Genomic DNA, 26329 nt, shown 5'->3' on the forward strand with positions numbered 1-26329 from the left:
CATTTTCAAAAATAAAATGTATATAATTTCAGTAAATTTAAATAAATGTGCTACTACAAAATTAAACTCTTCAATTTACTATCCGTCCACAAATTAATGCCCTACTTGGGTCCTGGCACGGAGACTAAGAAAGCTGAAAAAGGTGATGTGGATGAAATATAAGGGTAGTTGACTAAAGTGATAAAGTAGTTGACTAAAGTATAAAGGTGTTGTGAGTGGGTCCACTAGTGATAAAGTGTAGTAAATATAGAATATAAAAATGATAAAGGTGTTTTAAGGTGGGTCCATTAGTGGCAAAGGGTAGTAAATATAGGAAAAGAAGAAGAGTAAAAGGGTACAAAAAGCACAATAGGGCATTAAATTGTGGACAAATTTTTAAAGGCAAGTAGGGCATTAAATTGTGGACGGAGGGAGTATATAGTAAAAACATAAAAAAAATAAAATGAAAGAACCCTAACATTTAAAAAATGAGAAATGAGAGAGGATATGATAGAGGAGAGAGAAAAAAATAATTTTGTGACTTTAAACTATAATAACTTATTGGTTTTAAATTTATTTTTTATAATTTTTACATCAAATTAAAGATATCGTCATTATCTTTAATTTAACACCCATATTGAATATTTTTTTATAAATTAAAGTTGATGATTTTAAAAGAGAATCAAAAACTACAAAAAGAAAAATAAAGAGAGAGAAATTTTGGTGGGAAAAAGTTTACGTTAAGCTCCTCTTTTATATTATATATAGATATAGATAGATGTTTGGTTCAAGAATATTACAGTATAACCGATGATCTTATTGAATAAATATAATACTACTCTTTTACCTCTCAAAAAATAAGTGATTGAAGCTATCAAATTTTCATGCCAAAGATTCTACTTATAAAAAAGTCTTGGGTTTAATTCCGCCTGCATGCGGTGATGTTTTTTCACGTTGAAGTGATATTGTACTTTCGCCTGCGTGCGGTGTAGTTTTTTCACCATTATATGGTATTAAGGTTTCGCTTGCGTACGAATTGTATAATTGATTATATATTCAAATACCTCTTATAATTTCTAATTAAAAAGAAAAACTATCATATTTCTATTTTGTCTACGAGCTTTAAAAAATCCTTCATATTCGTGGCTTGTAAGAAACATTCAAATAATCGTGTCTAAAATATAAAATTGACTAAAAAATATAGGTATATTTTACAAATAACCTTATATTGGAATGATCATAATTTAAAGGGTGAGATTTTTATCTAGCCCTTTGAATAAAATAAATAAGTTTTGTATCACACTCCATAAATAAATAAGTTTTGTAGCACATTCTTAATGGTCCCCACCAAATCTTTGATTTATTTAAAAATTTTGTTTTCTTTAAACAATAAAAAACGTGGCTGATAGAATCTTCTATCATTATCACGATTTGTCTTATTATGTCTCTCTCTCTCTCTCCAAAATCGTGATCTGATAGTATATCTTTTAGGGTTTAGGGTTTCTTTTCTTGCATGTACACGATTTGGTACACGATTTGGAAGCATGAATCGTGAGGATCGGTTGAAAAGTGGTCAAACAAGAATCTTGTTTCAAATCATTCCCCCAAAAAAAGAATCTTATGCAAATATTGAGAAGACCGTGCACTATACACGGCTCTCTCTCTCTCTCTTCTATTATTCAGCTTCCAAATTCAAAAAAAAAGAGACACAAAAACCTTAAGGACCGTGCACTCCATACACTCCATACACGCCTCTCTCTCTCTAAGAAACTCAAGCCCACCGTGCACTCCATAAACTCAAGCCACTATGAGTTCAACGGAATCAGATTACGATGGGGAAGAGGCACAACGAGAAAGTCGCCCGAGTACATCAAGGAGGAGCGAACAATACCCGATGCCGAATCCGGTAAGTAACCGTGGCCTATATTTGTCAAATTTTGAGTTTATGTGTTTTGTATTGTTAAATTTGATTATTAGGTACACGGTTGTAGCATGTTTTAGACAATTATGTTGGTAATTTGCGAAATTTGGAATCTGGAAATTATTTTGAACAACCGTGTACAACCGTGTACGGTTCTTCAGTACACGGTTGTACACGGTTAGACAATTATGTTACACGGTTAGGATTAATTGATGTAATATGCCTTAATTGTGTATTTTTAACGTATAAAGGTATTTGTCGTACACGATTTAACCGTGTACATCCGTACACGGTTTGCTCATCCATACACGGTTGTACACGGTTTCTCTAAAATCGTACACGGTTGATTTTAAATCATGTAATATGCCCTAATTGTGTATTTTAGACGTATAGAGGTATTTTTTGTACACGATTTAATCGTGTACAACCGTGTACAACCGTACACGGTTAGGGTATCCGTACACGGTTATACACGGTTGTACACGGTTGGTCTAGAATCTGTACACGGTTGATATTTTTTGATATTGATCATCATTTTGAATTAAGTGCAGCCTCCGAGGCATGTTTGGTTACGTCCGTGCATGCAAGGTTATGCCGCACGTATCAATCACTACATCAAGGACAAGACACTGAAGGAAGTGGAGACCTGTCTGACGCATTACGGGTGTCTTGAACAATTTAAGAAAGGTCCGTTTGGGCATTTACTTCAGTTGAAGAGGCAGGATAGTGCGAATGCCGCACTGCACCATCTTCTTGCACGGGAGTTGTATGACCAAGCATTCGGTCCGTGGGAGAAGTGGTTCCACATTGGTGGACACGACATTCGATTCGGTGCTATGGAGTATTGTCTGGTGACGGGGTTGTGCTTCGGGCCATCCCCGCAGCATTTTGATCCTAATGTGGATCACCGTGTTGGGAAGCAGAGTCTATGGCACCGAGTTTTTAAAGGCAAGAAGTTGGAAGTGAAAGATCTGCGAAAGCGGTTCGTTAACCGCAGTATGGGCAATATTGCCGAGGATTATTTGAGGGTGGGCAATATTCTCGTGGCGTATGATCTCGTCTTCTGTCGGGATTATAAACACGTGCACGAGTGGGTGTGGGCACTGGTAGAGGACTATCAGAAATGGATCGACTTCCCGTGGGGCTCTTACTCATTCCAGATTTTGTGCCATGGGATGAGTGTGTTGAAGAAGCATCCCTCGGAGATTACAGGTATTAGGAGGACGTACCACTTCTATGGGCCTATATGGGCATTACAGATTTGGTCGTACGAGGTCATTCCGAGGTTGGGCCGCGCGTGTGGGGCTCGTGACTCGAGCTTCCAGATGCCACGATTGGTCAACTGGACGACTTGGAAGTCGGCTTCTGACTTCGCCCACTTTTTTGATGTTGATGAGGTAATTATTGTTGTTTTTTTTACAGTTTCAATCCTTTTATTATGTTATGATTAACGAATAATGAAAAATGATCGATTCATCTTTGTGCAGGACGAGTGTCACCAGACACTCGAACCGGTCGAGGAGGAGAATAATTCATGGTATTTGCAGACTCTGAGGCTTCCCGACCCTTTTTCTGTACGATTCCATCCTGGAGGGAAATATGCCGGCTTGACAGAGCCACTTGTACCGGAACCGCCTCCTCCTGTGCAGAGGAGTAGCTCACGAGCAGATAGGGCTCGTGAGAAGCAGCCTGTCCCTGTCCCGAGGAGTAGCTCACGAGCAGAGAGGGCTCGTGAGAAGCAGCCTGTCCCTGTCCATGTCGAGCGTATTAGACAGACGTATGAGGACCCGGCTGGCAGCCCGTCGAAGCGGCGCAGGTCAGAGGAGTTTGATGATCGCGAGCCTCAGGCAGACCGAGATGAGGATTATTGGAGGCGACGCGATGATGACCTGATTGCCCGTATCACACAGGAGCAGATTCGGACCGTGGTCCCTGAGATGCGGCGCGAGATACGGCGCGAGCTTGTAGATGACGACTCTGAGCATGGACTGTGAAGGAATATTAAATTGAATTAATACTCGATTGCCCGATGATCGTTTCTTGGATTATTATTAATTTATCAAACAACGATTAATCCTAACATGCTCCTATGAATTTAACAACTGCACGTTGGAGTTAGAAAATACCTGAAGAATTCCTAAGAATTCGTCAATCTGTCGCTGAACAGGTCAGTCAGCTTCAAGCCTTCGTTTGAAGCCTCAAACGTCCTCAAATCGTATTTCTCCCAGAAATACGACTTCTTCGTCTTCGAGAGAGCTTTCCGTGGCCGCCTGATTCGTCTGAATCGGAATTCTGTGGAGGAAGTTATGGCCGTTTTACGGAGACTGCCAGAACTTGGTTTCCTGCGAAAATCTGACTCCAGCTCAGATCTTCTGAACTGTATCCCGCTCAGCTTTCACCGTTGGATGGACAACGATCTATGAAAGTCCCAAGAGAGAAATATGCTCCACACGTTTTTCTTTCCCTGCGCCTCACAGCTCTAAAAAACCTAATATTTTATCAGTCTATTTTCCTGAGAGCTGACAGCTGTATTTAAATAAAATTAAATACGTGTGGGCACAGAATTAGTGTAGGAGGCGTCTTTCTCTCCTTCTAGGGCTAGGAGACATTGGGCCAGTCCAGGGACCAGATACAAGGAATAAAGATGGGCCTCAAATAAATTAATTTATCTATGGTCAGCCCAGACCATAATTAATTTATAAATATCAGTTCATTCCACTAGAGAACCGATACTGACTTACCCCTTTATTGCCGGTGATGAGTCGGGGGCTTGTATTTAGACTTATTAAATCTCCGTATTTAAAATATCCGACATCCATTAATTAATTAGAGCTCTGACAGCTTAAATTAATTAATCTCTTTATAAATCCTTAAGCAGTACCACTCAAACTTTATTATTGCGCCTGAACTTAATCAACCTGCAGGGTTTAGCGCAATAAACCTTATTGAGCTCCTTAAGGGGATGTCATTATCCTATACCAGATACGGGTACTAATACAGATAATCAAATATCATATATTAACCGCTATCACCCAAGATACAGAGTACTCGAGTTAGTATATAACTTTCACCCATAGTAAGTCAAAGTGATATACGAATTAACATATATATCTGAGTACTTATTAGTATTAAGATCTTATAAGTCACCGAGATCTTGATTCTTCACTTAAGTCAGATAGAAGAATACATCTCAACTGTGGTCCTATCAATACGTAATGACGTACCAATATAGACAAGTAGCCAAGACAAACTACTTCCATCTATACTGCAGCCTAAACCAATAACTTGTCCTTAGAGTTATTTCGGCTGTGATCATATTATATCTCTTAAGGTTATTCCAATTATATGGTCTTCTGTGATCTACAACACATCATATAATCTACTTATATAGAGATAAAGAACATACATATGCAATCATGAACACAATCAGATAGGAGATTAGATAGTGAACTTAGGAAACATTGTATACAAGCATAAAACGTTCTTGCTTTCATTATAGAAATCCAACAATCTCCCACTTATACTAAAGCAAACTTTTAGTATACAATGCGTCTATTTACCAATCACCTAACACTTCTCCCACTTATACTTAAAGTTTCCTAAGTGGGTGGCATCAATCGCATTCCCATCTTTCAATGACCATTTGCGATAAGCCTTTTGTGAAAAGATTAGTACGTTTCTCCAATATGTGAGAATTTATTCTATGAGCACAAAAACCTCGATTTACGAATAATCGTATAACTTGGTACTTACTCTCCATGTGTTTAACCCCTTGTAGTTCTTGGATTCCTTAGAGTTCGCAACTGCACTTGAGGTATCACGAAGGTGATGCTCTCACGCAAACTAGGAATCACCCTTAGATCCTGGAGGTAGTGGTCGAACCAAAAGGTTTTACCTCCCAAGAAAAAACACATAGCTCGAGGTAATTATTCTTTGTTCCGGTCAGCCTGGAAATCCGAAATCGTATAATCCAAAAGGGAACTAAACTGTCTAACTGGTAAACTATCCTTATTCTCTAGTCATGAACTTGATAATATACTTTACCACAGTTCAGTGTCCTTAACTAGGACTATGCTGATATCTTACAACCATGCTAACTGCATAGCAAATATAAGATCTCGTACATAGTAATCCATACATGAAGCTATCTACTGCGGAAACGTAGAATACTACCTTCATTTCCTCAACCTCAACAGGCATCTTAAGACATAGTCTTTAGATAAAGGAACGCCATGTCTAAAAGGTAGCAATCCTTTCTTGGCGGTATTCATACTAAAACGAGTATTCTCAGTATCAGTGTAAGACACTCGAGACAAGCCCAACATCTTTTTCTAGTGATCCCTTATAACCTTGATCACAAAGATGTATACTATACCTCCTTAGTCTTTCATCTGAAACTGTTCGGATAACCATTACTTTATGTCTTGACAATAGCTCCATATTGTCGCCAATTAGGAGGATATTATCTACATAAAATGCAAGATAAACCACATCACTGATGACACGAGAGCGATTGACACGAGATGCTTCTCTCCCTCCCTCACGTAACCTTCAGGTTGTTGCACATGGATGTCCTTACCTTTTCCAAGGTAATGTATATGACATCCATTTGCCAGGCCTCGATGGTTTAAGTGAGCTGCTATGGGTAAAATGCTCCGAATGTTCTGAGCATGGCACTGGCGAAAATATCATCATAACCTATACCCTTACACTGGGCATAACCTTTCGCCACCAGTCTAGCTTCGGAAGCTACGACCTTGCTCATTCGGGCTTGTCATTATCTTGTATACTCACTTACAACCTAAGGCTTTACTGCCTCCTGGTAGCAAGATTTTCTAGTATACACCCATATTCTTAATGGATTGCTCCGTTGAGGTGTGCCAAGAATCTACATTCTCGTCTCCCACTAATTCCAAGTAGATATCTGGGCCGATTCTCTTATATTCACTACCAGGGACTGAATCCAAAGATTCTCCCAAGAATATAAATCGATCGGGTTGTCCCACAACCCTCCCACTACAATGGATCTGTGGTGGCACATGTGTGTCAACAGTGCGTGCAGTGTCTTGTGGTACAAAACTCTTGCACACTTGGCTTGGGTGATGGAATCGCCTGTCTAGTGTCTTCAATTTCTTGAAGCACACTAACTGACTTGGATTAGTGATTATTCCCATAGCCCACTTCTAAGAATCGTGTGTCATTGCTAATAACCACCTTCTGATTCTTTAGGACTAATTGCAAAGATGCGTAACTCATCATCGGACATATTTTTCCAAGAGTGACCTATTTCTTCTCTCCACCACACCATCTTATATAGGGATTACATGGTGTAGTAAACTGGGTTGGAATCCCAAACACTGACAATGAATCAGAAAAGATCATTCCTAACACATTATTGGCCCTTTATCCCCTTTGTCATGAATGACCCAGTCTCCATCTTTTCATCTATACAGGATTCGCAGGTTCCAAATGGTACAGCCTGGATTGAATCCGATGTACTTATTTAGACACGAGCCTTTGGATCCTATTAAGATAGATGTGACCTAATCTAGGGTATCAATATATGCGTAAGATCCTCATGAGAGATTAGCCTTAACTTTTCTCTTTCTTTTGTTCGATGATGTAAATGCAATATAAAGGTATTTTGAAGACAAGTTATAGTATGAAGAGAGATGTTCAAAATACCAGAATAGACAACTTTGTCATTTCTTATGATAGAAACACCACTATAAAAAATGACATAAGATCCATCTATTCAAAATTTTGGAACATGATAAGGAACTCTCAAAAACTAAACTATATCTTTAGAACTTAAAGACAAGTCTCCAATTGCAACAACTGCGACTCTAGTCACGTTGCCTATGAAGACAAACATCTCATCACTTCTCAGCTTCCTTGTCAGCCTAAAAGCCATGCAAGGTGCAACAATCATTATCAGTTTCTCTCGTTATCCACTACTCACAACTGAGTAGAAAACGAGTTGACATGTCTTAGTTACTATAGCAAGTGAAGTACCTTAAGCCTTTGCCTTGAGTATTGAAAGAAGAAAATCTCCAATACCCAATCTTATCACACCACTACTCCCACTAGTTCCCTTGTCTTTCTTGCCCCTTGGATCCTTCTTCTTCCCGTCTTTTGACGAAGAAGATGGCCATCCTTTGGCAATAACAAGTGCTTGCACATCTCTTTCCCACAACTTCCTTAGCCGTAACCAGAGTAACTCAAAAGAAGTATCTTTCTTGCTCATAACAGCATTGAGGCGGAAGTTCTTAATTAAAAGACTTGGGAAGAGAGTTCAGGATAATATCGACTTTTGCCTCACCGTCGATACTCCCACTGAGCAAGTCAAGTCCGTCAAAATTGCATGACATGCTCGTGCACTGAGCTGTGCTCACTCATAAAATTAACAAGATTACTCTCATCAAATTTAAATGAGCAGCTCAGTCCGACTCTCCGAACACTTTCTTGAGATTCAGCATGATGCTAATAGCATTGTCCATGCCCTGATGTTGGAGCTACAAGGTTTGTGACATTATACTCATAATAAAGCATATAGCCACATTATTCGTCACATGCCACCTTTTATGCAGTTCCTTTTTCCCATCAGTTGTCTCATTGTTCGAACAAATAGAACGTCGAGTAGTAAGCAACACAAAAAATGTGTTTAGTTTGTGATAAAGATAAATATCCAAAACTGCGTTTCCATTTTATATATGTGGACCGGTAAAAAGAAACTTTGTGCAAGAATAAAGAAACAGGAGACATAGACATATCTGAAAGTAACGAACATAAAGCACATAATTCGTAACAATAATATTGTAACCTTTTGATAAAACAATATTAATGAAACCTCCAACGGCTCAAAGAATTCCATGTGCAAGCCACGTGGGGTGGACGTTTACACACGAACTCCTCAACCAGACTATTTACCTAGTCATTTAATTTCTATCCATGTCAACTTAACCTTTTGACAAAAGAAATTAATAGTTGGCACCTTGACTAGACCATATCATCATCAAGAAGGGACTCCGTGGGGGAGTTGTACATTGTACTTGATATGATATCTAAGCAATGACCACATTTTAACCTTGAAAATTAAATTCTCGAAATTAACATACTCACTAGGACCATGCCGCTTTCAATTTAATTTTCTTGGTTATCTTATTTAATTCCATTCTCCAAAGTACTTGTGAAAATTACACAAGTAAGCCACGTGGGGTGGACGTTTACTGCATAACTCCCACTACTTTAATGGTTTAAATATTTTTATAGAAACCTCTTCTGACAAACTTATGAGAAACAAATATGAAGTAAGCCACGTGGGGTGGACGTTTACTCACATTGTCAATCACTTTGTCTAGAGACCGCATGTGGAGGTCTATATAATTTTAAGAATAAAAATCATTAAACAATTACCACAATCTAACTTTGAAATTAAATTCTCGAATTTTGACATACACACTCGGACCATGTCGTATTCAATTTAATTTCTTAGTTATCTTATTTAATTCCATCTTCTAAAGTACTTGTGAAAAATTACACGAGTAAGCCACGTGGGGTGGACGTTTACCGCATAACTCCCACTACTTAAATGGATTTAAATATTTAATAGAAATCTCAACTCAACAAACTTGTGAAATAGAACATGAAGTAAGCCACGTGGGGTGGACGTTTACTCACATCTCAATCACTTTGTCTTGAGACCGTTTGTGGTGATCTAAATAATTTCTAATCATCTATAAAATTATGAAAAGCTTAGTCTTTTTCTTTCAAAAGGTTTGATCATGCTCAACACATAATCCTAAACATGCTCTTCTAGAACGCAACATGTAAAACATGCTCGCAGAATTCTAAAACATGCTTAAGAAAACGATAAACCTAGCATGCTTGTCTAAGCGCAGTTAATAAACACATATTAACAAGCAAAGACAAAACAGCATGCAAAGAGCATAAAGGATTAACACCACGACATGCAAAGAACAGAATTAAAAGAATAAAGTTCTTCGTGACCCATTCGTGGAATCCCAACACTAAACTATTACATTTTGTAAACAAAAGTAAAACTCGGCCCGAACATCTCCATCAAACCCGTATAGGGAATTAGGGTTTGGGCCCCCTAGGGTTTCTTGAAAAACTTGCGCCTACCTAGGGTTTGGTACCCCCTAGGCGCCGCCGCCACCACGCCATGACAGCAGCCGAGCGGACTCGGCAGCAATAGCCCGGCACGGCAGCAGCCTGGCTCGGCAACAGCCTCCCATCGCGAGCAACAGCAGCATGGCTCGGCAGCCTCGGCGCCTGGTCACGGCAGACTCGGCAGACCCGGCGTGTAGACAGCAGCCTCGACAGCAGCGGCCGCGCGACGCCTGCCGGGCGCGCAGCGCGCAAAGCGCGCACGCACAGCCCTCGGCGCGCACAGCCCCTGCCCGCCGCCTGTCCTCCCTCGCCCTGCCTCGCCTGACCAGCCTCGGCAGCCCACGGCATACACCAGAAGCGGCAGCAGCAGCGGCACAGCATCGCTCGACCAGGTGCGCAGCGCACAAGCGCGTGCGCGCGCGCATCCCTCGGCGTGCGCATGCCCCGCCTCGCCCTAGTCTTTGCCCGCAGCCGTCCTCCGTTAATCCGGTCTGATCGTCGTCGTCTTCGTCTCGTTTTCCACAATTACAGATTACAATCGAAAAACAAAAGAATTGAAATTCTAATCTAACCACGGATTTTCTCGCGGTGAAAAACGATTACAACGTCAAAACGACGTACCCCACGAATCAACAGACCACGAAGAACAGCAGTAGAAAAAACAACGCACATTATTAATCGTACATAAATTAATAATAGAGCCAAGAAATTAATCCTGGGCTCTGATACCAATTGAAGGAATATTAAATTGAATTAATACTCGATTGCCCGATGATCGTTTCTTGGATTATTATTAATTTATCAAACAACGATTAATCCTAACATGCTCCTATGAATTTAACAACTGCACGTTGGAGTTAGAAAATACCTGAAGAATTCCTAAGAATTCGTCAATCTGTCGCTGAACAGGTCAGTCAGCTTCAAGCCTTCGTTTGAAGCCTCAAACGTCCTCAAATCGTATTTCGCCCAGAAATACGACTTCTTCGTCTTCGAGAGAGCTTTCCGTGGCCGCCTGATTCGTCTGAATCGGAATTCTGTGGAGGAAGTTATGGCCGTTTTACGGAGACTGCCAGAACTTGGTTTCCTGCGAAAATCTGACTCCAGCTCAGATCTTCTGAACTGTATCCCGCTCAGCTTTCACCGTTGGATGGACAACGATCTATGAAAGTCCCAAGAGAGAAATATGCTCCACACGTTTTTCTTTCCCTGCGCCCCACAGCTCTCAAAAACCTAATATTTTATCAGTCTATTTTCCTGAGAGCTGACAGCTGTATTTAAATAAAATTAAATACGTGTGGGCACAGAATTAGTGTAGGAGGCGTCTTTCTCTCCTTCTAGGGCTAGGAGACATTGGGCCAGTCCAGGGACCAGATACAAGGAATAAAGATGAGCCTCAAATAAATTAATTTATCTATGGTCAGCCCAGACCATAATTAATTTATAAATATCAGTTCATTCCACTAGAGAACCGATACTGACTTACCCCTTTATTGCCGGTGATGAGTCGGGGGCTTGTATTTAGACTTATTAAATCTCCGTATTTAAAATATCCGACATCCATTAATTAATTAGAGCTCTGACAGCTTAAATTAATTAATCTCTTTATAAATCCTTAAGCAGTACCACTCAAACTTTATTATTGCGCCTGAACTTAATCAACCTGCAGGGTTTAGCGCAATAAACCTTATTGAGCTCCTTAAGGGGATGTCATTATCCTATACCGGATACGGGTACTAATACAGATAATCAAATATCATATATTAACCGCTATCACCCAAGATACAGAGTATTCGAGTTAGTATATAACTTTCACCCATAGTAAGTCAAAGTGATATACGAATTAACATATATATCTGAGTACTTATTAGTATTAAGATCTTATAAGTCACCGAGATCTTGATTCTTCACTTAAGTCAGATAGAAGAATACATCTCAACTGTGGTCCTATCAATACGTAATGACGTACCAGTATAGACAAGTAGCCAAGACAAACTACTTCCATCTATACTGCAGCCTAAACCAATAACTTGTCCTTAGAGTTATTTCGGCTGTGATCATATTATATCTCTTAAGGTTATTCCAATTATATGGTCTTCTGTGATCTACAACACACCATATAATCTACTTATATAGAGATAAAGAACATACATATGCAATCATGAACACAATCAGATAGGAGATTAGATAGTGAACTTAGGAAACATTGTATACAAGCATAAAACGTTCTTGCTTTCAGTATACAAATCCAACAGACTGGTCGCCAAGATTACGAAGAAGGTCATAGCCGCTGTGAAGGACATCTTTGGGAGACGCTCTTCTTCGAGGAGGTATAGATCATCATCCAGCCATGCCAGTTGTCATAGACATGGGAGTGAGGAGTTCGACCAGCCGATTCCCAGTCACAGACGGTCTACATCTCACATTCATAGTCCTAGGCGATCAGAGCGTGAGGATCCGCCTCATGTGAGCCATAGGCACTCAGTTGGAGACATGGATCCGCCTCGTGGCAGTCAGAGACGCTCAGAGCGTGGAGAGGATCCACCCCCTGCGAGTCAGCGGCGATCTGCCTCACGTTACAGTGAGAGAGAGGCATCTATGAGGCGATCAGCCTCACATCATGGTGAGAGGCAGACATCTTTGAGGCGATCCGCCTCACGTCACAGTGATCGCCCAGGGCCATCGGCTGGACACCATAGTCCAGAGACCCCTGCGCCTAAGGCGGGGGATGTAGATGATGATCTGAATGTTTCCTGGACTTCGTCAGAGGAGGAGGCGGGTGCTAGAGAGAGGCCTCAATTGGTTATTGACCCGGCCTTGCCGTATGGTAAGGGGCTGCTGAAGGCGAAGAAGCGGGGCTTCAAGGCGTTTATGAGATCGCCGCCGGGTACTTATGTCACAGTGATGGAGACGGGTTGGGTGATGTCCCAGGAGCTATTCCACAAGATTATGAATCCTCGCGAGGAGTTGGACGGGGAGGTATAATAATTTGATTTTACTGTGTTTCTTAAGATTTGCATTGTACATAATTAATCATGAATTTTTTAAGCAGATATTAGACCTCTGGAATCTGAAGGCTCTCCGACGGCTCCGTCAAAATCAGCAGTGGATAGATCGGGGGCATACGAGGCTCGTTGCAGGCGTGACACGGGCTAGAACGCCGATAGCTTTTTTGGATTTTTATGTAAGTTTTTGATAGAATAATTTCTGTTTATGCATATACAACTACCTATAAATTAATCATGAATCTGTGATTGTAGGAGACCCTTTGGAGAGAGTTCAGGTCGTTGCATCCGAATGAGCCAGATTGGGACAACATTCGGGGTCGACACGGATACGAGGAGTGGGTGGTGCCCGACAAGCTGATCGCCATGTTTCATGGAATTGATTCAAGCCATACATGGCCTTGGTTGGAAGCGAAAGAGGTAAGTATAATATAAACATATTTTGGAATTTTCTAACTGAAATACGTAACGTTTCTAAATATTTTTTATATTGTGTTGCAGATTTTTGCTATTTGCAATGTCGATAAGAGTCATTGGTGTACTGTGGTTATATCTATCTCCGCATGGGAGGTGAGAGTGTATGACTCACTGTCACATGTGGAAGGTGCACGAAAGCGTCGACCAAGTGCATTGAAGCCAATCACTCGCCTGATGCCTAAATTGCTGCACACTGTGGGTTATTATGCACACAATCCCGTGAGGATTGTGCACGCTCCAGATGTGGCTATGAAGATCGTCATGATGCCAATCAAAGAGCAATTCCACCAAGAAGATAGTGTAAGTTGTGGTGTGTTTGCATGTGCTTATCTGGATCGTTTGATTTGTGGCGCACCAACACGTGAGCAGCTGAGGACACCCGCACAGATACAAAAGTATCGATAAATTATAGCTGTTAGGATATGGGAGTTGTGTACGGATCCTCCCCTAATTCGGTTTAGCTGATGAACAATTTTTTTGTGTTTAAAACGAATGTCTGTTAAAATACACTTGATTTGCTGTTGTTTTGTGGTTTGATTTGTGCTTATGTTTGGTGGTTTGCTGTTTTTGTGTTTGGCATGGTTGTTGGTTGTTAAAATACGGTTGATTTTATGACTTGTTGGTGTTTTTGGGGTGAACAAGGGCTGAATGGCCTTTGTACACGGTTAGACCCTAACCGTGTACAGTTTCTCGAAACCGTGTACGCAACCGTGCACGGAAGAACTCGAAACTGTGTACAGCACACGGCCAAACACTGAACCGTGTCACCGTGCACGGCTGCGTGTTCATCGGTACACGGTTGCGTACACGATTGGTCCCAAGGTGTACACGGTTAGGGTCTAGCCGTGTACAGAGGGCAGGCCACCGATTTTCAGCCCAAAAACACCTGTTTTTTGAATTTTAAAGCCAAATCAACATGTAGCAACAACAAATTCAATGTTCAAACAACAATCAAACAACCAAATTCATTTTCAAGATCAAATCGAGGACATGCATTCCTAGTGTGAGTTCCACTTAATCAAAACCAAATCTCTCACTGTATCCAGAATCACTCACAACCCAACATTTTGAGGACATGCATTCCTAGTGTGTGTTCCACTCCTACAAATTCTGCATTTCTTCTTTCGTCGCCTTCGTGCATCGGGTGGTTGCTCGACACCCTCCACCGGCACGTTCAAGTCCAATGGTCCCACTTGCGCTTTGCATCTCCGGGCATTGTGACCTCCACCCTTGCAACGTGAGCATACTTGAGGTCGAGAATTAGGAGTACCCGAATTAGGAGGACCCGAATTAGGAGGACCCTCAACTGCTGAACGAGCCCTACTCAACTTCGGTCGTCCCGCATGGACCGTGATATCCGGGGGTTTCACAACATAGGCTGATATCTCATCGGGCACATTCCAATACGTAGGATGTGGAACGGGAACAATACGCTCCATATATGTGGCCAACAGCACGGATTGTTTGAAATATCCTCCAACAAAATCCGTGACTTGCAATCCTGCACGCCTAATAAAATGCAAAGATAAAAAGATAAATTTACAAAAAATTACTTCAATATGCAAAATTTGTAATAAATGAGATACCTAATAGCGGCACAAGCATGACGACACGGAATGTCATCCAGGTCGAACTGAGCACAACTACAAGTCCGATTCTCGAGATCGACAATGTAGAATGCATGATCATCCTCAACACTAAACATGTGCGTCGTCGTCCCTCGAACAGCTAATTGCCGACCCGCTTCGACAGCCACATGCAACTTTCCCTCTACTACCTCAGTCAACTCATGTGACCTCGATGCAGCCGAGATGCGTCGCCTATCGAACCATTTCTCCATAATGGCTCGATAGGTCTCGATCAATGAAGCAACCGGGAGTCGTCGTGCCCACAACAGTCTACTGTTCATCATCTCGGCAGCATTCGACGTCATGAAGCTCGTGCGTCGTACAGGGCACTTGGACCTGGCCCATCTCTCCACACCAATAGTGTCGAGGCGTGTGTGCGCGTTGACTTTCAGTAATTGAAGCGCAGAAAAATTCCTTTGAAAATCGTCTGATCGATAGGAATATGCCGCTGCTTTGAAGACTGCAGCTACATGCTGCCCATAATGCGCGAGATTCTTCTGGATATGGTAATAGCACAACTCGTGAGGGACGTTCGGGTAGACACACTCCACAGCATTTCTGATGCTCTTGTGCTGATCAGACACAATCAAGAGATCATCCGGCTGACCAAAGCAAGTCCGCAGTCGGTGGAAGAACCAAGTCCAAGACTCGTCGTTCTCGATAGGACCAAGCCCAACTGCGAGAGGAAATATTGCTTCGTTCCCATCCTTTGTAACAGCGACGAACAAAATGCCGTCGTTCCTTCCCTTCAGATGGGTCCCGTCTACGACGATGACCGACCTCAAGTAACCCTTCTCAAAGGCAGCCACGCTCTGTCCAAGTGCAACAAACATATGATGGAACTTGCCATCATCCTTCATCTCAAGGTCGTATAATGTGTCGGGATTACTCATTCTCAGCATATACAAATACGATGGGAGCATCTGATACGAGTTCCCAAAATCACCATACGTCATCTCAATCGCGATGTTTCTTGCACGGAGAGCGAAGCTGTAATTGATCTCAATACCGAATAAGCGCTGCATCTCTGACATCATCTCCTTCGGCTTCAAAACGACCCCCTCGCCTACCAATTTCCGTGCAAAATATCTTCCAACAACCCTCGCCGGAATCTGTCTCGGGGCAGTGCGATTCAAATCCGTGTGGCAGGTATGATCCATCACCACCTTGATCACTCTCTAGATCGATGCACTCTGAACGGTAGCATGAACGGACAACCGTTGCCATGCTTGCAAACAAACCACAAACGGGTCGTACTGGAACGATGCACGGCGTACTCCACGTGATTCTCCATATGGTACAGGCCAACAGCGATTGCCAAATCATCCTTCGACCGGAATAGAGCCCCCACTGATAATATCCCGCTCTCCAATACGTTAGAATCCTCCCAACCTAATGCCGGCGCATCGTCAAAATCGAGGACTGGAATCCCCCAGTCACGTGCCTCAAGCTGCTGAACTCCAACACGAGGCTCGACATCGGGCTGATCATCGATGTGAAATTCTGAGACCCTGTCTGTCTCCACGCTTCCTGTTCAGTCGACACTGAATCCAATATCTCTCTGCGTCGTATCGCCTCTTCTTCCTCATCCGAAGACTCGGACTCGTCTTCCTCCTCCTGCGACGATGAATCGTCCCTACTGTCATCGTGTGTAGGGATACTTCTTCCAATGTCCGTCTCAATAGGAAACATAGTAGACCGATGTCCCTCATAATATACCCGCTCTTGAGTCTGAGGAACCGGAGCCGCAGATTGTTTGCCCTTCTCGATCACGTAAACAACGGGATATTTCTTATGCTCGGAAATCAACCGGTTCAAATCCGAATCAGTCTTCAAAGCCACTTTTATTTTTCGCCCTTCGTCCATGGTCGATGTGTAGAAAAGCATATAAGTGGATCGACCATCCTCGTTTAATTGATCGTGCACCTCTTGCATCAACTTCGCATGACAAAGGTCTTCCTTAGACATGTACACGACAACCTCATCGCCTCCTTCATACTCGATTAATTTCCACTGACCACTGTGTCGTATAATGATTGCTTGAAACGACATCTGCTTCAAAACGACAAAAATACAACATTTAAATACACAAACAGGAAACCGTGTACCCCAATACATCAACTGAATATACAAACATGCTAAAAATAACATAAAAATCATATTCAACCCAACCGTGTACAGCAAATTCGACCACCGTGTACAACCGTGTACACAACCGTGTATACGGAAACCCTAACCGTGTACAGCAGAACACTAAGGGTTCAAAAATAAGGTAATTTGCGTACAGAGTGTTTTTTTATGCCGTTTTTTAGTCCAAAACATGTAATAAGTCATATATATAACATAATTATTGAAATAAACAACAAAAAATCACTAAAACTCAAACCGTGTACAACCGTGTACTCTAGAACACCAACCGTGTACAGTCGAAATTTTAAAAAAAAAATGTATTTCACATACCTTATGTAATACAAGCCTTTAGATGATTTTTTTTTTGAATTTTTGAGCAACCGTGTATGAGTCGTGTATGTGTATTGAGAGGATTTTCTTCTTCTTTCTTGTTCAAATGTCTGATGAATGAACATTTGGTTGATATCCTTCATTAACTACCCACAGCAACCGTGTACGGAGCATTTAATTTCGTGAATTTAAGGTTGTTTCCTTAACAAGTGTTTGAGTTGGTGTAAATGCACCCAACAACCATAATATCACATAAAATCACGCCATAAACGTGAATAGAGAGAGAGAATCAGATTTTGCTTATTTTTAAATCAGAGAGAGAGAGAGAGAATTGCATTTTCATTTGTTTGCTTATTTAATCTAGTTTATACTAGCTTTATTGTCGATTTGTAAGTAGGTTGATTAATTCGTTATATATATATTGAGTTTGATGATATGATATATATCTTGTATCTTTAATTTTAACGTGAATAGAGAGAGAATCAGATTTTGGTTTTATTTGGTTATTTTTAAAACAAAAATAAGTAATATGTCACTATCATTCACTTTATTGACTTGTACTTATGTACTTTAGGTCAAATGTGCTACAAAATTTATTTATTTATGGGGTGTGATACAAAACTTATTTATTTTATCAAAAATGCTACTACTATGTATTGTCACTAATTTAAATGTCAACTGTTTCTACGCTAGTAGGATTCGAACCCCAGAGCTGAAGCTAGAATTGTGTAGTTCGGATTCGCGAAAATGAGCCGCCGCGGCGGTGGCGGAGACGGCGGCAGCAGCAGCAGTATGAGTTCAGTATTCTACGCAGATGAATACCATCCTATCCAAGCCGGCAGCATCGACGGTACCGACATTCTTCCCCACGACAACGGCGTCTACAGAGCTCTCCTTTGCTCCAAAGCAGCCCTATGTAATCAAATTTACCCTACCCATTCATCGCGGTGATTGATTAGGTTTTCACTGTCCAATTTAAATCGCGCTCCGCAATCTTGCAGATGACCCCTTCGGCGACCCTAAAGTCACCGGCGACCCTTATTGCACTCTCTTCGTCGGCCGTCTCTCTCATCTCACCACCGAGGACACTCTCCGCAAGGTATTTCATGTTATTCGTTTTGGAATTGGAAGCTAAACTGTTGGTTTGTTGTTGTGAAATGAGCTTGGGTTGTTGTTCTGTTGGTCTCTTTGTCAGGCTATGAGCGAATACGGTCGTGTCAAGAACTTGCGGTTGGTCAGGAACATAGGTAAATTTGTTCCTTTACATTAAAATTCTAGTTTTTTTCTTGTTTTTTTCTAGTAAGAGCAAGCAAATTTCTGGCTAAACTATGATCACTTTTCAGATCTACCAAGCATCTCTGCGAAATTTGATGCAGAGCTATGTACCTCTGATAGTTAAATTCCACACTATTGGTCTTTTAATCTTGGCATGTGAAATTGCATCTCTCCTACTGATAGTATCCCCAACTGTTACTAAGCTGCTTTTGTAAGCAATTTAATGTGTTGGCTGAATAATCAGGTTTTACTAGTTTATACATCAAACTTAGCCTTATCAAAGCAGCTGGTTGTTTTGCTACTAGGGAAATAAAAGATTTGGAAAATTGCAATCTACTGATGTAATGGTGAGTGTGTCTTATTTGGGTTCAAATAAGATTATTAGGACAATAAGTGATAGAAGCTGGCATTATCTTCTGAGGACTTCTGTAGAGTCAGCAATTATCGGTTGCATGAATAATCTTTTTTCTTTTTTCATAAAATGAGCAAATTATAAAGAATGGAAGAAGAAGGATTCTCTTGGTATTGGATGGAGAAATTTACTAGGCTGGGGATCCCTGATTGCTTATCATCAAAGGTGGTGCGTGGATTAGAAAAGGCAAGGTCTTTTATTTGTTTCCTGGTTCAAAAAGAATGCTAAAAAGAACTTTCCTGTTGAAAGAAGAGATGGTAGCAGAATTTAGCTTCAGATTATATATTGATCCTAACAATAGAATAACTGTGCAGTATATAAAATCGGAAAGCAGTTTCTCTAAAGGCCAATACATTGAACTTGGGGGGAATATTTAAAGCTCAAAACCCTAACAACACAAATGACTGCTGTATATCGATTGCATGCTGCTAAGAAAGGGTAACTGAAAGGAATTGAAGAGATTTTAAAGATTGGAGGGAATATTTAGAGCAGGTGTGAAACTGGCTTTAGTTTAGGTTTGCTTGATGGGTGTCAAATCATGGTGAGTTTAAAGGCTATTCTTTTTATATCTAAAGTAGGAACTGGAATTGTTTTTTCTACGATGGATGAACTCTATACTTGAGGGATGACTTGTACTATTCTTTCTTTATTACGTGCTTCCTTTTTTTCTGTTTCCCTCATAAAACCCAGCTCACTGTAGATTGTTTCTATTCAGTGACGGGTGCCTCACGTGGTTATGCATTTGTTGAGTTCGAAACTGAGAAGGACATGCGTCGAGCATACAAGGTGCATGACTTTTGTTCTTTTTCCATCCTTGCCTCAGTTTGACTTCTTGAGATGCCCGTGCTCTTTTTCTATGTATGTGTGTGTGTGTTCGCGCGTGTATGGGTATAAAGAGAGCTAGTCAACCGCCCAAGTCGTCTTGCGTCATTATTCTGTATCTTAGTAGTTTTCTACAAACATTCACCACATGCATCATTTCCCTTACTTGAAAGACTTGCATTTTGTCATATTATAATATCTTCAACCATGATATGAAACTTTATATTATATCCATTGATCTTCATTTGAGATTTAGTGATGCTAACTTATTTTCTTTTATATGTAGGATGCTCATCATACTTTTATTGATGATTCTGAAATCATAGTTGATTACAATAGGCAGCAACTGATGCCTGGCTGGATTCCAAGAAGGCTAGGCAAGCCCAAACCTTTCCCCTCATCATGCTTGTACTCTGGGAAAGCTTAACCGTACCTTGTTTGACAGGTGGGGGCCTCGGTGGCAAGAAAGAATCAGGGCAACTTCGATTTGGAGGACGAGAAAGACCATTCCGAGCTCCACTGTATGTCTTTACTTGTTTTAGTATCAAATAAGGGTTATGATCGGTAGAATAGGCATACATAGCTGCTACCACCTCCGTTTGTCTAAAATTATTAGTGTCTCATACCGTACGTAGTTAAGTTTGAAACTGAATCTCGCAGGAAACAAATTCCTTTTGATGACTTAAAGAGGCTGGGCATACCACCTCCTCCTGAAGGAAGATACATGTCGCGCTTTCAGGTGAGCAAAAGAAGCAGCTGTGCATAAATGGAGTCGTTGGTGTGTGCATTTTGATTGAATCTTGCGTTGTTTACTATTGGAATCAGATCCCATCTCCACCGAGAAGGAAAAGAAGTAGCTCGTCCGACTTGGATGAGAAAGAGAAACGGGATAGTAAGCAGCACAGACGCGCTAGACATTCTTCTTCCTGGCGGCCATCATCGCGTGACAGAAGCCGTGTGGATGAAAGAAGGAACTGATAGGCGCCATGCTTGGCTTGGATCCATCACTCTCTGTTTTGCATAATGCAACATTGTAGGGTGTAAAATATACCTGTTTTTTACCCATTGCCTCTGTAAAAATTAAGTGAATAGTGTTGGCATTATTTCATGAGGGGAAAATGCGATCAGTTTTGATGATCTTTTTATGTTGTCCTTTTCTTCTATTACATCAATCTTTTTTTTTTAACATTGTGCGTTCTCTTTGGTTGTAAATTTATCATGGGAAAAAGAGGAATAAACAAAATTTCATCCTTTAAATCATTCATTTCTTTTTCCACATTTTCTATTAGATCAAATGAGGGATAATTAAATTTTGTAGTGTAAATGAGAAATGAGTAATGGCCAAGTAGTTAAAGGGTGAAATTTTGTTTATCCTTCATTTTCCCATGATAAATTTACAACGAAAGAGAGCACACCCTTAGTAGTTACAAAGAGTTAGTATTCGTTGTGATTATGAATGTTAATCTTGGTGTATGAAATCATATTAAGTGAACTTCGTTGTACTTGTGCATATAATTCAGTTAAACTTTAGTTATGTCACTGAATAATGATAGTATTCATTCATAAATTTTTTAAAATTTAATCGTACGAATACTTCTATTTATAATATAGTTATAAAATTAAAGTATTGTGTGATGTTCGAATTTTAGCGGATGTTTATGTCCACGAAGGGACACTAATTATAGAAAGTATAATTATTTTCTGGTTACCATTATCTATTTATCTAAATTTCATTATGATACCAAAATTTTCAAATATTTGATTTGTCCTAACAGTTTATTTAATGAATCCAACATGGAGTCTCATCGAGTATGGAATTAATTACTATAATTTGATATTAAAATATATATAATATTTGTAGAGAGCGGAAAATGGCGATTCGGAGACGTGTGAGGAGGTGAAGATGTGTAGTTTGCATGGACGCAACGTGTTGAAATAAAATGGTGGCTGCCTCTTCTCCCTTTGACGTTACAATCTAACTAGCTAAAGTTTTTCTTCACAATTCTTGATAACTTTGAGAGGAACAAATGGAATGTTTTGGGAGTCGTCTTCTTCTGCTGCATGTCTTCCTCTTCCTCTTATTTCTGCAACTACGCTCCGATGGTAATTAATTAATGCTTCCCTCTCTCTCTCTCTCTTAATTATTAATTCCAAGTAGAAATTTAATGGAATAACTCATACTTACCTTTCCCTTTTCATCTTCGATATGCAATCATATAATCGCATTCAATATATAACTTGTCGAGTTACCTTATACTGCGTGAGATAATATCCAATTTTAGCATTTTCCATATAAATAAAAATATGGAAATAATTGTTACTTTTTACATTAGCCTTTTACATATGACAAAAGGAAATTTTGACATAGATAAAAAAAAATGTGAAAATAATACTCCCCCCTCTCAAACATCTTCATAAGTGAGGGTCGCACGGTTCTAATAAACGTTTTAATAAAAATTAGTTCTGTATTTGATTTGTGTAGAATGGGTTTCATAAAAAGTGAATATCGCAAGGGTAATTATATAGTGAAATTGTTTTCAAAAATAAGTTATGAAGATGTTTTGAAGACCAATCAAAATGGATAGAAATAAAGGTGTTTGAGAGACGGAGGAAGTAGTCATTTTCTACTATTATGCCCTAGCTTATACACTTACACGAATTTTATGTGTAGTCAAAATTCATGTAACAATATAAAATTTAGTGGAATTTTTCATGTAATCATCGATTTATTTGTTGTTGAAGTAAAAGAAAAATGATATACTATTTTCGTATTATTTTTATGTACGGTGACTATAATTTTCGATATAGTAATGCCCTATGCCCTGGTGCCGCCTCTTGTTTCTATCAAATGTTATATTTGCTGCATAGTGAAGTATTTCACTTCTTAACATATATATGCAGAGGAGCAAGATCTACTTCAGGGGATCAACAGTTTCAGGAACTCGGCCAAGGCCCCCGGCTCTCGTGAAGCACGACAAGGCCGACTGCGTGGCCGATGAAATCGTGGACAAAATGGAGGACAAGAGCTGCGCGTCCAACGCAGCGCCAACCACGCTGATGTCGGACTACCCGGCGGTGCTGGAGAAGTGCAAGGTCGACGCGAACACGACGGTGGACGGGATGATCCTGCCCGTGTGCGTGCCCAAACGGACGGCCACGCTGGTCCTCACGAACTACACGCAGTCGCAGAACGCGAGGTACTTGAACGACTCCAAGTTCACCGGAGCGGGCATCGGGGCGGAGGAGGATTGGACGGTCTTGGTCTTGACCACCAATACTCAAGGAGGTAGCTTTGCCAGCAGATCCCATCGTTGTGTAGCCCATTATGTGCCCTCGTTTATTCTCTCTATGCTTTCTATTGTCTTTATTTTTTGAAGTTTGTAAATTTTGTGTTTGTAATTTAGGGACTTGATATCGACGTTTATGTTTTACTTGGCATGTGTATGTTATCCTCTCCTTCATTTAGCTAGAACAAGTGTGCGTTATATCCAAACTAGTATTATTCCCGTGCGATGCACGGTAATACCTATTTAATTAAAATAGTAAAAAAAAATATTTTTAGAATATTATATTTAGAAAATAAAATTCTACTATAAATTACTTATATTTTTATATAAAATAGCTCTAATAAGGATAGCAGCATTAAAATGAAGATGAAACCATTTTATAGTTTGTGGCTTATCAAATAATTGACTAAGATCTTGACAAAACCTTTTTATCTAATAATGATTATTATCTATTTAAAATTTCCACCAAAATATATAGATATTTTTCTTTCATATGTTCTATTAGTCTTGAAAGGGTTTTTGGAACTTTTAATTACTTTTTACTGATTTGGATTTCACAACATATTTTTTTTTGAGGCGTTAATTGATTGTAAATCCACAAATTATTAGTGAATTTTGGTACTTTTTCAACTATATAAAGTTGTGATATAAATACACTGAATTTTAATTTCGTCCAAATCAAAATCATACATGGCAAAATTAAAGATGATATAATATATGCATATTATATTAAAAATAACTTATACAAAATTTATACTGAAATATATACAGTACTCACACATACACACACACATATATATATATATATATATCCCTATATATATATTATAAATATATATATATATATATATATATATATATATATATGTGTGTGCGCGCGCGCGCGCATGTACGTGAGTTGTAATATATTATATTTAATGCACTTTTTTATTTTTAGAGAATATATAGTTTAATTTTAAAATTTGTATTTAGATAAAATAATAATACAACCTAGAAACTATGAAAATGACTTAATGGAAAATCATTAATTGGAGAACCATTATCAAATTTTCTTTAAAAATAAAAAATAAAAGTAGATTGAAGAGTTTAATTTTGTATTAGCACATCATTTAAATTTCCTGAAATTGCATACATTTTATTTTATACTGAAATATATACAGTACTCATATATATATATATATATATTATAAATAAATAAATAAATAAATATATATATACATATGTGTGTGTGTGTGTGTTTGTGTGTGCGCGCGCGCATGTACGTGAGTGGTAATATATTATATGTAATGCACTTTTTTATTTTTAGAGAATATATAGTTTAATTTTAAAATTTGTATTTAGATAAAATAATAATACAACCTAGAAACTATGAAAATGACTTAATGGAAAATCATTAATTGGAGAACCATTATCAATTTTTCTTTAAAATTAAAAAATAAAAGTAGATTGAAGAGTTTAATTTTGTATTAGCACATCATTTAAATTTCCTGAAATTGCATACATTTTATTTTGAAAAAACTATGAAAATGTGATAAATTATATCAATAGAAAAAAATTATAACAAACAAATATCTGTATAATCTAGAGTAGACGAAATGAATAAAAAAATTTATATATATATATATATATATATATATATATATATAATATAGAAAATTATCTATATAGTTTCTAAAAATTACAATAAAAAAAATTAATTCTAAAAATAGTAAAGTGATTTTGGCGGGAAAATATAACTTACTATTTATGCTAATGGTTGAGCTTTTATATATATATAGAATATAGATATAGATATAGATTATCATTTAATTTCCATATACGTTGAATATTCATTTCAATAACCAAAAGCCTTATAACTCAAAACGGTACTATAAAATCCAATTAAGGTGATGCGAGAAGAAGAGTGCATTAATTGTGATGATTCGCATATTTCAATAGGAAATTATTTTGTGAGTGTTTTATTATTTCCATGTTTTAATAGGGTATTTGTATGTATTTTATGTTAGAGTGTTATAATATTTTAGTTGATGAAAGAAGAGTACATTCTGCAGTATATTATATATAATATTTTAGTAGATGAAAGTAGGGTACATTCAGCATAATAATATTTTAGTTGATGAAAGGAGAGTACATTCATTTGAGTGTTTAATACTTTAATTGATGGAAAAAGAGGGGATGTTCCATCCTACATGAGATATTGTTCATGAGGCATAATATTTTAATTGATGGTAAAAGAGGGGACGTTCCATCCTACATGAGATATGATATAGTGCATGAGGCCTCTTCAAATGATATTACGTGTAAAATGATTTTGTAATTATTTCGCTTTTATTTTAATAGGGTAAATGAGTTCACTACAGTCAAATGTTCAACCATGATCTGACACGCATTTCGAGAACTACTTTATTCCATTTTACTCCAATTTATTTTTTTTCGTTGATGATGCTACAGAAATCGTATTTGGCAGTAACGTTTTCTCGCAGACTTTCTTTTATTCATTACTTTTTACTTTTATTTTAATATAATTCTTAATTCTTAATAAGCATATAATTATAATTAATTCATGAATCATCATAATATAATAAGAGCCAAAATTGCAAAGGTGTTACATCTTTACATGTTACAAAATTAACTATTGACTTCTATATGTATAGCATGATTACCTCTATATTAGATAAAAAAGATTTCAAATTATATCATGTTACAGCCTTTGACCAACTATCATATAAGTAACTTATAACATTATTACTTCTACTGTTCTACATTAGACTAAATACAACCTACCAAACTAAATCATTATTTATGCAGAACTTATACTATCCAAAAAATACAAATACATAACTACAAAATTAATAGTGGTAAGCACAGGTAAATTAAGAGTTGAAGGTAAATTTTATTTATAATAATACGTTTAATCGAAACAAACAACCCAC

The 26329-nt window shown here is 38.8% G+C and overlaps 2 protein-coding genes and 1 pseudogene across 2 annotated transcripts; 2 read left to right on the forward strand and 1 right to left on the reverse strand.

The window, feature by feature from the left end:
* Positions 1 to 14564: 14564 nt before the first annotated feature.
* LOC130998592 (uncharacterized) lies at positions 14565 to 16300 on the reverse strand. The gene is made up of 2 exons (XM_057924007.1): positions 15099 to 16300; positions 14565 to 15021 (listed from the first exon to the last, which is right to left on the reverse strand). Exons 1-2 carry the CDS (start codon positions 16298 to 16300, stop codon positions 14565 to 14567), a joined length of 1659 nt encoding a protein of 552 aa, XP_057779990.1.
* Positions 16301 to 18263: 1963 nt separating this feature from the next.
* On the forward strand, positions 18264 to 21248 carry LOC130996952 (U11/U12 small nuclear ribonucleoprotein 35 kDa protein-like). The gene is made up of 8 exons (XM_057922238.1): positions 18264 to 18516; positions 18602 to 18699; positions 18796 to 18847; positions 20003 to 20073; positions 20396 to 20486; positions 20555 to 20630; positions 20770 to 20848; positions 20935 to 21248. The coding sequence occupies exons 1-8, from the start codon at positions 18348 to 18350 to the stop codon at positions 21085 to 21087; spliced, it is 789 nt and encodes a 262-aa protein (XP_057778221.1). The 5' UTR covers positions 18264 to 18347; the 3' UTR covers positions 21088 to 21248.
* A 1344-nt stretch (positions 21249 to 22592) lies between these two features.
* On the forward strand, positions 22593 to 23546 carry LOC130998593 (uncharacterized GPI-anchored protein At3g06035-like; annotated as a pseudogene).
* Positions 23547 to 26329: the final 2783 nt, after the last annotated feature.

The sequence above is a fragment of the Salvia miltiorrhiza genome, chromosome 8 (genome assembly GCF_028751815.1).
Source record: "Salvia miltiorrhiza cultivar Shanhuang (shh) chromosome 8, IMPLAD_Smil_shh, whole genome shotgun sequence".
NCBI classification, from domain to species: domain Eukaryota; kingdom Viridiplantae; phylum Streptophyta; class Magnoliopsida; order Lamiales; family Lamiaceae; genus Salvia; species Salvia miltiorrhiza.